Genomic DNA, 12,664 nt, shown 5'->3' with positions numbered 1-12,664 from the left:
TTCCGCCGGACTTAGACTAAGCCACCCGTGCAGGCCAGGAGTTGGACTTGGTTGTCAGAGGCTATTTGAGACGCATGCCGTATAGGAGCATTTTATAGGTCATGGGAGCTCGTCCCCCATTACCACCCCCTGGCTATGACAACCCCTTGGAACCTCTCCAAGAGCCAGAAGCGCCAAGGGTGATCTCCTAGTATAAGCACTCTACCGAGTTGTGGGTTGGGTTGTCCGTAGAGAAGGATCAACGAAGACAACACCAACCAACCCACAGTCTATAATCCACCCTATAATAATAGTCTATAGTCCACCCCGTTCAGTACATCGTGTTAATACATACATATACACGCATCACAAACAATAAACATATTACCAAACATTCTGAGAGATAAACATGTACATTTCCTTGTAGTAGCAAAGGTGTGTGGTATCGACACGAATTCAGATATGGTCAGTGTAAGCAGGTATACAATAAGCCAGCGTAGGTATACATAGTGAAGGTAACGTAAGGCGAGTGTATACATGCACTCCTGACGCCTGACAGCTGAGTGGACAGCCCTTCGAATACGTAGTCCTGAGGTTCCGGGTTCGATCCCCGGTGGAGGCGGAGACAAACGGGCAAAAAGTTTCTTTCACCCTGATGCCCTTGTTACTTTGCAGTAAATAGAGAGGGTACAATATTAATAAATAGGAATAAATTTATTATTCCCTTTATAGGAGGGTAGAATAAATAGAATAAGTAGACAGTTGCTACGGGCTGCTTCCTGTGGGGTGTACAGCAAAAAGGAAGCCTGGTCGAGGACCGGGCCGCGGGGACGCTAAGCCCCGAAATCATCTCAAGATAACCATCTCCCTCAAGAAGATGCAGACGTGCTTGGTGTGTGTGTTGTCAAGGTGAGGCCAGTGAGACGGCGCTCAAAGCGCCGTCTCACAAGCGCCACTCGCCACTAACAGCAACAATAACAAACGTAACCAGCGGGCAAGTGAAGTGTGAGGAAGGCGGAGACTCCGTGGTGTAGTGGTAAGACACTCGCCTGGCGTTCCGCGAGCGCTTTGTCATGGGTTCGTATCCTGGCCGGGGAGGATTTACTGGGCGCAAATCCTTAACTGTAGCCTCTGTTTAACGCAACAGTAAAATGGGTACTTGTAGCCTCTGTTTAACGCAACAGTAAAATGGGTACTTGGTTGTATCAACGATTCTTCGCGGCAGGGGGTCGTATTCCAGGGACCTGCCCGAAACGCTACGCGTACTAGTGGCTGTACAAGAATGTAACAACTCTTGTATATATCTCAAAAAAAAAAGAAGGCGCGTCTGGCCCACCAGTCCTCCTTAAGTGTGACAAATGGAGGACCAGGCGCTCAGCCCCCCCCGGAAACGTTCTCTGTAACTAGCTGACATTGTAATTATAAGAAGTGAAGGATATATGTAATTGTTAATCTAATAATCTCCGTTGACGTTTGTTAAAGAGCTTTTGTGCCCTGTGTAATTTTGTGTGTGTGTGTGTGTGTGTGTGTGTGTGTGTGTGTGTGTACTCACCTAATTGTGCTTGCGGGGGTTGAGCTCTGGCTCTTTGGTCCCGCCTCCTCTGGCTCTTTGGTCCCGCCTCGTGTGTGTGTGTGTGTGTGTGTGTGTGTGTGTGTGTGTGTGTGTGTGTACTCACCTAATTGTGCTTGCGGGGGTTGAGCTCTGGCTCTTTGGTCCCGCCTCCTCTGGCTCTTTGGTCCCGCCTCGTGTGTGTGTGTGTGTGTGTGTGTGTGTGTGTGTGTGTGTGTGTGTACTCACCTAATTGTGCTTGCGGGGGTTGAGCTCTGGCTCTTTGATCCCGCCTCCTCTGGCTCTTTGGTCCCGCCTCGCGTGTGTGTGTGTGTGTGTGTGTGTGTGTGTGTGTGTGTGTGTGTGTGTGTGTACTCACCTAATTGTGCTTGCGGGGGTTGAGCTCTGGCTCTTTGGTCCCGCCTCCTCTGGCTCTTTGGTCCCGCCTCGTGTGTGTGTGTGTGTGTGTGTGTGTGTGTGTGTGTGTGTGTGTGTGTGTGTGTGTGTGTGTGTGTGTGTGTTTGCGATACCGCTCAGAAGATGAGTATGAAATTAAACTAGCCGCCTCCCACGGTAACAATGAATCAATCAATCGGAAGAAATCCTGAAAATATCTTATGTCTGGCAACAAATAATAGCATTGAAATATTAAGACTTGAGAAGCCTGCCAATCACTGCTCTTCACCAGCTGAGGGCTAATCCTTGTCCTGACAAGCTGGGATACCCAGTTGAGGGCTAATCCTTGTCCTGACAAGCTGGGATACCCAGCTGAGGGCTAATCCTTGGCCTGACAAGCTGGGATACCCAACTGAGGGCTAATCCTGGTCCTAACAAGCTGGGATACCCAGCTGAGGGCTAATCCTTGTCCTAACAAGCTGGGATACCCAGCTGAGGGCTAATCCTTGTCCTAACAAGCTGGGATACCCAGCTGAGGGCTAATCCTTGTCCTGACAAACTGGGATACCCAGCTGAGGGCTAATCCTTGGCCTGACAAGCTGGGATACCCAGCTGAGGGCTAATCCTTGTCCTGACAAGCTGGGATACCCAGCTGAGGATCATATGTTGGCCGTCTTCACACACACACGAAAGGAAAGTAACTTTGACCTTTCCATAAAGTTCAGCGAGCCGTGACCTCCATCACCCGAGTCATGACCTGCTCCTGTTGCTGCCCTTATTAATAATTATGTGATAATGTATCATTTACAATTATAATACTAATAATAATGTTAATAATATTATAATAATGCAGTAATAAAGCACAAATAAATCCCATTAACATGACGCCTTAATGAGAAAATCAGTAGGAGCCGTCAGGAGGATTCGAACCCATGCTCTGAGTACTCTCTAGCACACACCTAAGACCACCACACCACGACATGATACAATGCAACCTGGGGAGTCAACTGAATTTTCTTCGGGGTTCCTGAAGGTCGTGACTCCTCCTCCTGGTGACTCTCGCAGATTGTCTCAATGATACAACACATTACTGCCAGTGATGTGTTTGTGCATGTGAAGAGACGCGTTGGTAGAAGAACTATTGGATCACAGAATACAGGGGTGGGAGCCCAATGGTTGAAACCCCCTGACTTGGTTTCAGGTGAAGCCTCAGTACCCACCCCCTCCCCCCATAGAAGATTCAGTTGAATCCAAGTTTTTTTTATTTGTTTTCACATATTTTTTTTAATTTTGTTTACTGATTTTTGCAGTAATAATAATTATTATAATAGTAATAATAAACACATCCACAGGAGCCGTGATGAGGGTTCGAACCTAGGTGCCGAGTGTTCGCAGACGCGCTCTAGTCAACTCGGTGTACAGGTTCGAACCCTCCACAAGGCTCCTGTGGATTTGTTCAGTGATATATCACGTTAATGAGATTTCTTTGTGTAAAATAATAATAATAACAACAACAATAATCATCGAAGATCTTACTCGTAAATGTTATGTGATTTATAATTACAAACAATATTATTATTAATAATAATATTATATATTATTATTATAATATTATATATTATAAGGTGTTAAGTTTTAAGAACACAAATGTGAGTGATATAGGGAGCCGGTCGGCCGAGCGGACAACACTCTGTACACGTGATCCTGTTTTCCCGTGTTCGATCCCAGGCGCCGGCGAGAAACATTGGGCAGAGTTTCTTTCACCCTATACCCCTGTTACCTAGCAGTAAAATAGGTACCTGGGAGTTAGTCAGCCGTCACGGGCTGCTTCCTGGGGGTGGAGGCCTGGTCGAGGACCGGGCCGCGGGGACACTAAAGCCCCGAAATCATCTCAAGATAATCTCAAGATCTCCAGATAAGATATGAGTGGAAGTAACATTACTGGGACCAGGCGCTGAGACGCCCAGCTCACTCTGGTCCCTCGCCTCACTCCCTCACACTCAACCAAGCAACCAATAGGAATTCTTCATGCGACACTCACAGTTTTCCACTAGTTGACTAACGAGCCCAAGCCAGGAGCTAGAACCTTCCTGGGTTGTCAGCGGCTTTCGTCAAGCTACCCCTTAGATTTATCCGAGAGTGGAGACCAGACGCTTGGGGCTAGCCTCGGTCAGCTTTCCACGATGACCCATAGCGGGTATGGGAGTGTCATAAGCCAGTCAGCCCCAGTGCCACAATTTATGAAATATCAGCATCAATAGTGAACCCCCGGTAGTTTTCATGGTTAAGACTGGTGATATATTTTCCCTTGAATATATAAATTACATTTTCCGAGAGAGAGAGAGAGAGAGAGAGAGAGAGAGAGAGAGAGAGAGAGAGAGAGAGAGAGAGAGAGAAGAATGTGGGGGAGGGGGGGGGAGGAGAATGAAGTGGGAGAGGGGACACCAGGACATGGTCCAGGGTCAGAGGCAGCAACAGTTGAGGAGAGGTAGGTGTTGTGTGGAGCAGCCAGCCCCTGGCCACTACCACGTACCACTCTAAGGAACACACACACACAGCCTCGTCCTGCACCCACACACAACACTGTAGCGCCACCTCACACATCAGGCGGGTAGACAACCAAATGGCTTTATTAGAGGATAGAGAAAGAGCTGTCAAGACGGAGTTATTACTTTATGAGCCGTGGGAGTTGTGTGTGTGTGGTGTGATGTTAGCTCCTGAGACCCGGTTCCCGTCTCGTAAGACCAGGTTAACTCTCATTTTTGGTTGGTCTGTCTGTCTGTCTCTCTCTCTCTCTGGGAAGCTGAACCTCAATATACCTTTACAGTTGTGCATTTACCTGTGTTATAATATGATAGACATTTGGTTACGGTGTGTGTAGAAAGATAGAGATATAGAGACAGAGTTTTAAAGTTGGGGTTACGGGCAGAGGTGGGGAGATGGGGGGGGGGAGAATTATCCATGTAGGGGATGGGAGGTGGTGGGGGAGATTATCTGAGGATAGAGGGATTTGCTGAGGGAGGAGGTGGGGGCGGGGGAAAAGTTGGGGGGAAGGGGGGCAGTACCTGAGAGCCGTCATCGCCACCCCCCTTCCACAACAGTGGCCGCTCCACCACCCCCACAGTGGCGCCCCCCCACAGTGCCCCCCCCCCCCTCGCACCTAATACGGTAGAGGTGTAATATCGCAGGAGTTCCTCAACTGCAGCCTTGCCCTTGACATAGTTATGTGTGTGTACTTATACTCACACTACACCTCCTGCTCCTGCTACTGCTACTGCTCCTGCTACCGCTACTGCTACGACACAGGGGAGAGACAATAGGACACAGGAAGAACACACACACACATCCTGGACGACACAAGAGACTGTGACGAGCACAGGAAGCCATGCAAGAACTCACCAACCACAGTCTGGTCGTCCACTGAGAACCAAAGACACCATACAATACAATCTATAAGGGGGTCGTATTTCGTTTCTTTTCAAATGTTTAATGTCAACAAAACTTTTTTTAACAAGTTGTATATAAGAAGGGCTGCAACTGTTCTATGTTTCAGTATCCACCGTATATAGAAAGGGAGATATATATATATATATATATATATATATATATATATATATATATATATATATATATATATATATTTTTTTTTCCAACGAATTTTACACATTTTCAATAAGTAACTACAACCACAAGTTTCAAATGACATCATTTCTATGACACTTATATATCATATTAGCATATAATAACGGATTTTTTTTATAAAAAAGATTGTTTAAAATATGTTTAGTTTTACTAATGTTTTACTAACATTATGTTTAGTTTTACTAATACAAGTAGTCAAAGTTCCCCCCAAAATACATGCCAATATTTCATGTTTTGCAAATATTTATAAAATCAATAAATGAACTTCGGAATAAAGTGTTTTATAAATGTTGTAGAGACGTCATCTCTACATATAACGTGTAAATTTCATGTCAATTGAAAAAATGAAAGAGGAGATGCAATTTTATGTTACTTGAAAATAAATAAGATCAAACACTCTGCCACCTGTGGTTGAAGTTGACCTCAATCAATTTTCTCCAAAATTTGCATCTTTACAGATAGGTATACGTTCTTTAAGGTGTATAAGTTTCATGCAAATCGGCTGATAAAAAAATATGAAAAAATGAAAAACATATTGAGAAAAAATCTATTTTTTTTTATTTTTTTTTTTGCATGAAACTGAATATTAAAATACTTTATTATATGCTATTGTGATAGCTTAGAGTCACAGACATGCTTTCAACTGACATTTTTGTTTGATGTTAATTTTTGACCATTTTCGAAAAATTTTAACACACAATTCAATATTTTTTTCTCCCTTCCTATTTATACTACAATGCTGAGAGCTGGACCAGTTGAACCCAAATTTATATACAACTAGTCAAAAAAGTTTGATTGAAATCGCATCACTTTTCATTTATTGTATTTTTCCATAATATGCCCCCGTAAATGGTTTAAAACGTCCCGTCTTGTGGTTTAGAGCCGCCTCACCATCCATCAACGGTATATAGGAGCACTCACATGAGTGTTGACCACGGGCTCACCATAGCCCGTGCTACATGGACACTTCGTCCTGAGTAGCTAAATCTTTAACAACAACAACAACGAGTGTTGACCAAGGATCAACCCAGATTGTTGAGCACTGTGAAACCCAGAGATCGTGTTCCAAATTTTGTATTATTTCTCGGTGTTCTAACACGGAGCGCGGTACTAAGGTAAAAACGCGGTGGGGGGGATCCACGGTTCGAGTCTCCTAGAGCCCCAGGTGAATGGGAACGCTTTACTAAGGAGGCTCCGTAGAGAGCACCGGGAAGGCTGAGAAGGTTATATAGCGCCTTGATTCCCTTTGAAGCCGCCGTCGTGATGATCAGCGGGGAGCATTTGTGTAGGTGTTCACGCGCTCGTTCTGGACACACTTGTAGTGTGTACTGGTGCGTGAGTTTTGGTAGGTGAGGCACCCACACCTGCCAGCCACACCTGCGAGCCACACCTGCGAGCCACACCTGCGAGCCACCAGGAGTGTAGCCGCCTTCTGTAGCTTTCACGAAAGGCGTCTTGTGAGGGAGTATGTGTATGGGAGTATGTTGTGAGGCAGCCCCCCCTTGTGGTAGTGGGAGTGCCACGTGGCAGTGGTGTGCCAGCCCCCTGTGGTAGTGGGAGTGCCACGTGGCAGTGGTGTGCCAGCCCCTTGTGGTAGTGGGAATGCCACGTGGCAGTGCCACGTGGCAGTGGTGTGCCAGCCCCCTGTGGTAGTGGGAGTGCCACGTGGCAGTAGTGTGCCAGCCCCCTGTGGTAGTGGGAGTGCCACGTGGCAGTGGTGTGCCAGCCCCCTGTGGTAATGGGAGTGCCACGTGGCAGTGGTGTGCCAGCCCCCTGTGGTAGTGGGAGTGCCACGTGGCAGTGGTGTGCCAGCCCCCTGTGGTAATGGGAGTGCCACGTGGCAGTGGTGTGCCAGCCCCCTGTGGTAGAGGGAGTGCCACGAGGCAGTGGTGTGCCAGCCCCCCCTGTGGTAGTGGGAGTGCCACGTGGCAGTTGTGTACCAGCCCCCCCTGTGGTAGTGGGAGTGCCACGAGGCAGTGGTGTGCCAGCCCCCCCTGCGGTAGTGGGAGTGCCACGAGGCAGTATGCCAGCCCCCCCTGTGGTAGTGGGAGTGCCACGAGGCAGTGGTGTGCCAGCTCCCCCTATAGTAGTGGGAGTGCCACGTGGCAGTGGTGTGCCAGCCCCCCCTGTGGTAGTGGGAGTGCCACGTGGCAGTGGTGTGCCAGCCCCCCCTGTGGTAGTGGGAGTGCCACGTGGCAGTGGTGTACCAACTTCCAGTGGTAGTGGGAGTGCCACGTGGCAGTGGTGTACCAGCCCCCCCCCTGTGGTAGTGGGAGTGCCACGAGGCAGTGGTGTGTCAGCCCCCCCCTGTGGTAGTGGGAGTGCCACGAGGCAGTGGTGTGCCAGCGTCCCCTGTGTTAGTGGGAGTGCCACGTGGCAGTGGTGTGCCAGCCCCCCCTGTGGTAGTGGGAGTGCCAGGAGGCAGTGGTGTGCCAGCCCCCTGTGGTAGTGGGAGTGCCACGAGGCAGTGGTGTGCCAGCCCCCTGTGGTAGTGGGAGTGCCACGAGGCAGTGGTGTGCCAGCCCCCTGTGGTAGTGCCACGTGGCAGTGGTGTGCCAGCCCCCCCCCCTGTGGTAGTGGGAGTGCCACGAGGCAGTGGTGTGCCAGCCCCCCCTGTGGTAGTGGGAGTGCCACGAGGCAGTGTGCCAGCCCCCCTGTGGTAGTGGGAGTGCCATGTGGCAGTGTGCCAGCCCCCCCCCCTATGGTAGTGGGAGTGCCACGAGGCAGTGTGCCAGCCCCCCCCTGTGGTAGTGGGAGTGCCACGAGGCAGTGGTGTGCCAGCCCCCCTGTGGTAGTGGGAGTGCCATGTGGCAGTGGTGTGCCTGCCCCCCCCCCTGTGGTAGTGGGAGTGCCACGTGGCAGTGGTGTACCAGCCCCCTGTAGTAGTGGGAGTGCTACGAGGCAGTGGTGTGCCAGCCCCCCCCCCTGTGGTAGTGGGAGTGCCACGTGGCAGTGATGTACCAGCCCCCTGTGGTAGTGGGAGTGCCACGTGGCAGTGGTGTACCAGCCCCCTGTGGTAGTGGGAGTGCCACGAGGCAGTGTGCCAGCCCCCCTGTGGTAGTGGGAGTGCCATGTGGCAGTGTGCCAGCCCCCCCCCCCTATGGTAGTGGGAGTGCCACGAGGCAGTGTGCCAGCCCCCCCCTGTGGTAGTGGGAGTGCCACGAGGCAGTGGTGTGCCAGCCCCCCTGTGGTAGTGGGAGTGCCATGTGGCAGTGGTGTGCCTGCCCCCCCCCTGTGGTAGTGGGAGTGCCACGTGGCAGTGGTGTACCAGCCCCCTGTAGTAGTGGGAGTGCTACGAGGCAGTGGTGTGCCAGCCCCCCCCCCCTGTGGTAGTGGGAGTGCCACGTGGCAGTGATGTACCAGCCCCCTGTGGTAGTGGGAGTGCCACGTGGCAGTGGTGTACCAGCCCCCTGTGGTAGTGGGAGTGCCACGAGGCAGTGGTGTGCCAGCCCCCCCCCTGTGGTAGTGGGAGTGCCACGTGGCAGTGGTGTACCAGCCCCCTGTGGTAGTGGGAGTGCCACGAGGCAGTGGTGTGCCAGCCCCCCCCCCCTGTGGTAGTGGGAGTGCCACGTGGCAGTGGTGTGCCAGCCCCCCTGTGGTAGTGGGAGTGCCACGAGGCAGTGGTGTGCTAGCCCCCCCCCCCCCTGTGTTAGTGGGAGTGCCACGTGGCAGTGGTGTGCCAGCCCCCCCTTGTGGTAGTGGGAGTGCCACGAGGCAGTGGTGTGCCAGCCCCCCCCCCGTGGTATTGGGAGTGCCACGAGGCAGTGGTGTGCCAGCCCCCTGTGGTAGAGGGAGTGCCACGTGGCAGTGGTGTGCCAGCCCCCTGTGGTAGAGGGAGTGCCACGAGGCAGTGGTGTGCCAGCCCCCTGTGGTAGTGGGAGTGCCACGAGGCAGTGGTGTGCCAGCCCCCTGTGGTAGAGGGAGTGCCACGAGGCAGTGTGCCAGCCCCCCCTGTGGTAGTGGGAGTGCCACGAGGCAGTGGTGTGCCAGCGTCCCCTGTGTTAGTGGGAGTGCCACGTGGCAGTGGTGTGCCAGCCCCCCCTTGTGGTAGTGGGAGTGCCACGAGGCAGTGGTGTGCCAGCCCCCCCCCCCTGTGGTAGTGGGAGTGCCACGAGGCAGTGGTGTGCCAGCTCCCTGTGGTAGAGGGAGTGCCACGAGGCAGTGGTGTGCCAGCCCCCCCCCTGTGGTAGTGGGAGTGCCACGAGGCAGTGGTGTGCCAGCTCCCTGTGGTAGAGGGAGTTCCACGAGGCAGTGGTGTGCCAGCTCCCTGTGGTAGAGGGAGTGCCACGAGGCAGTGGTGTGCCAGCCCCCTGTGGTAGAGGGAGTGCCACGAGGCAGTGGTGTGCCAGCTCCCTGTGGTAGAGGGAGTGCCACGAGGCAGTGTGCCAGCCCCCTGTGTGTCAGAAGGCACACACACTGCGACTCTATTATCACAACCAAGTGCTTAATATATATGTCCTTCGTACTCAAACTACAGTGTGAGGACTATACCCAGTCCCTGGCCCCAGCTGGTCCTCAGTCCCTGGCCCCAGCTGGTCCTCAGTCCCTGGCCCCAGCTGGTCCTCAGTCCCTGGCCCCAGCTGGTCCTCAGTCCCTGGCCCCAGCTGGTCCTCAGCCCCTGGCCCCAGCTGGTCCTCAGTCCCTGGCCCCAGCTGGTCCTCAGTCCCTGGCCCCAGCTGGTCCTCAGTCCCTGGCCCCAGCTGGTCCTCAGCCCCTGGCCCCAGCTGGTCCTCAGCCCCTGGCCCCAGCTGGTCCTCAGCCCCTGGCCCCAGCTGGTCCTCAGCCCCTGGCCCCAGCTGGTCCTCAGCCCCTGGCCCCAGCTGGTCCTCAGTCCCTGGCCCCAGCTGGTCCTCAGCCCCTGGCCCCAGCTGGTCCTCAGTCCCTGGCCCCAGCTGGTACACAGTCCCTGGCCCCAGCTGGTCCTCAGTCCCTGGCCCCAGCTGGTCCTCAGCCCCTGGCCCCAGCTGGTACACAGTCCCTGGCCCCAGCTGGTACACAGTCCCTGGCCCCAGCTGGTCCTCAGTCCCTGGCCCCAGCTGGTCCTCAGCCCCTGGCCCCAGCTGGTCCTCAGCCCCTGGCCCCAGCTGGTCCTCAGCCCCTGGCCCCAGCTGGTACTCACAGTGCTAAACACCGCTCAAGACCGCAGTCAACTCTCACACACGGATCAGTAGGACACGAAACAATGCGTGAATCCGTGAGTGACTGGCGGCATGAGGCTACACACCTGGAGCCTCCAGGCTACACACCTGCAGCCTCCAGGCTACACACCTGCAGCCTCATGATGCCTCGTGTCCAGTGCGATCATTGTCCTCATGAGTTCACCTCATGACTTTCCATATTCGGGGCCATGAAGCTTACTGGGCACACCGAAGCCTATTGGGCCCACCCCCACCACACAGAGGCATCAGATAAATTCCTACGTTGCCCAAACGTTTCTGTCCTGCCGCAGCAATCAGCTCCGGGACCTTTCCATCGGTAGACATTATTAATACACTGCCAGGTTTATATTAACGTGATAAACATTAAGAAAAAACTGAAATGCGAGCGATAAGAAAAAAACCCGACCAAAAGGTACACAAATCCAACAGAAAACGAATCATGTTTATCGACAAAAAACGGAATTCGAAGGAGAAAACGAGATTCCGGGTGAACCTTGTTCAACACGACGTAATTATTCTCGGGGGATGGTTCATAACCGGTTCAGTCCTCCGTGGTGTATACGAGAGCCAGCACAGCGCCCTTGTCTGATCACGGGTGGTGAAGAGGTAATTGTACGGGGGGGGGGGGGGGGAAGATGAGTGTCTTGAGCCCTCAGAGAGGAGGAGAGGCTGGCTGACACCGTGGAGGCTACACGAAGAATGAGGGAGAAATATGAGAAAAGAATGAGGGGAGGCGGACAGGGATGGGGGTGAGGGGGAGGGGGTGTGGAGGAGAGAACTATGTGGGAGAGTTCTGGGAGATGGGGGCTCTCCCTCTGTGGGTGGGATTGTGTGTCATCATGTCCTTTTAAGAAGAATATATTAAAATTGATCACATGGGTGTATATATTATATATATATATATATATATATATATATATATATATATATATATATATATATATATATTAGTATATTTTGGTAGCAGTCTTTCCTGTAGACATATATTATTAAATATGACCGAAAAAGTAAGATTAATAATTCTAACACGAATTTTCTCAATCTTTCGTACATTTCTTTTCATTGTTGGAGGTAAATCAAAAATCAATTCTCCAAAATTCATTTTTATTTCTAGTCTGACGCGACATGAGCGCGTTTCGTAACACTTATTACATTTTCAAAGACATTAGTTTACAAATACACAACTGAATAGAACTTACGCATCTCCGTTTTTATATCTACATTTGAGAGAGGTGGATGGGGTGAGGTGGCATTAAATGGGTATTAATTTCATCAACACAAGACAGAACACGAAACAATGGGTATTGAATAGAAGTGATTGTAGAAAGCCTATTGGTCCATATTTCTTGATGCTTCTATATTGGAGCGGAGTCTTGAGGTGGGTAGAATATAGTTGTGCATTAATTGGCTGTTGATTGCTGGTGTTGACTTCTTGATGTGTAGTGCCTCGCAAACGTCAAGCCGCCTGCTATCGCTGTATCTATCGATGATTTCTGTGTTGTTTACTAGGATTTCTCTGGCGATGGTTTGGTTGTGGGAAGAGGTTATATATTCCTTAATGGAGCCCTGTTGCTTATGCATCGTTAAACGCCTAGAAAGAGATGTTGTTGTCTTGCCTATATACTGGGTTTTTTGGAGCTTACAGTCCCCAAGAGGGCATTTGAAGACATAGACGACGTTAGTCTCTTTTAAAGCGTTCTGTTTTGTGTCTGGAGAGTTTCTCATGAGTAGGCTGGCCGTTTTTCTGGTTTTATAGTAAATTGTCAGTTGTATCCTCTGATTTTTGTCTGTAGGGATAACGTTTCTATTAATATCTTTGAGGACCCTTTCCTCCGTTTTATGAGCTGTGGAAAAGAAGTTCCTGTAAAATAGTCTAATAGGGGGTATAGGTGTTGTGTTAGTTGTCTCTTCAATTTTGATTTTGGAGAATTGATTTTTG

General features: G+C 51.2%; 1 protein-coding gene across 1 annotated transcript in view; it reads left to right on the top strand.

The window, feature by feature from the left end:
• Positions 1 to 12,664, top strand: part of LOC138373013 (proline-rich protein HaeIII subfamily 1-like) — a 43,583-nt gene that overhangs the window by 6,984 nt on the left and 23,935 nt on the right. Inside the window, exon 2 of the mRNA XM_069339065.1 lies at positions 10,044 to 10,760. Coding sequence (XP_069195166.1) covers positions 10,044 to 10,760 — 717 coding nt within the window. The remainder of the gene's footprint in view (positions 1 to 10,043; positions 10,761 to 12,664) is intronic.

The sequence above is a fragment of the Procambarus clarkii genome, chromosome 40 (assembly GCF_040958095.1).
Source record: "Procambarus clarkii isolate CNS0578487 chromosome 40, FALCON_Pclarkii_2.0, whole genome shotgun sequence".
Classification (NCBI taxonomy): Eukaryota; Metazoa; Arthropoda; class Malacostraca; order Decapoda; family Cambaridae; genus Procambarus; species Procambarus clarkii.
Note: the sequence above shows the minus strand (reverse complement) of the source record. Positions and strands in the feature narration are given on the sequence as shown.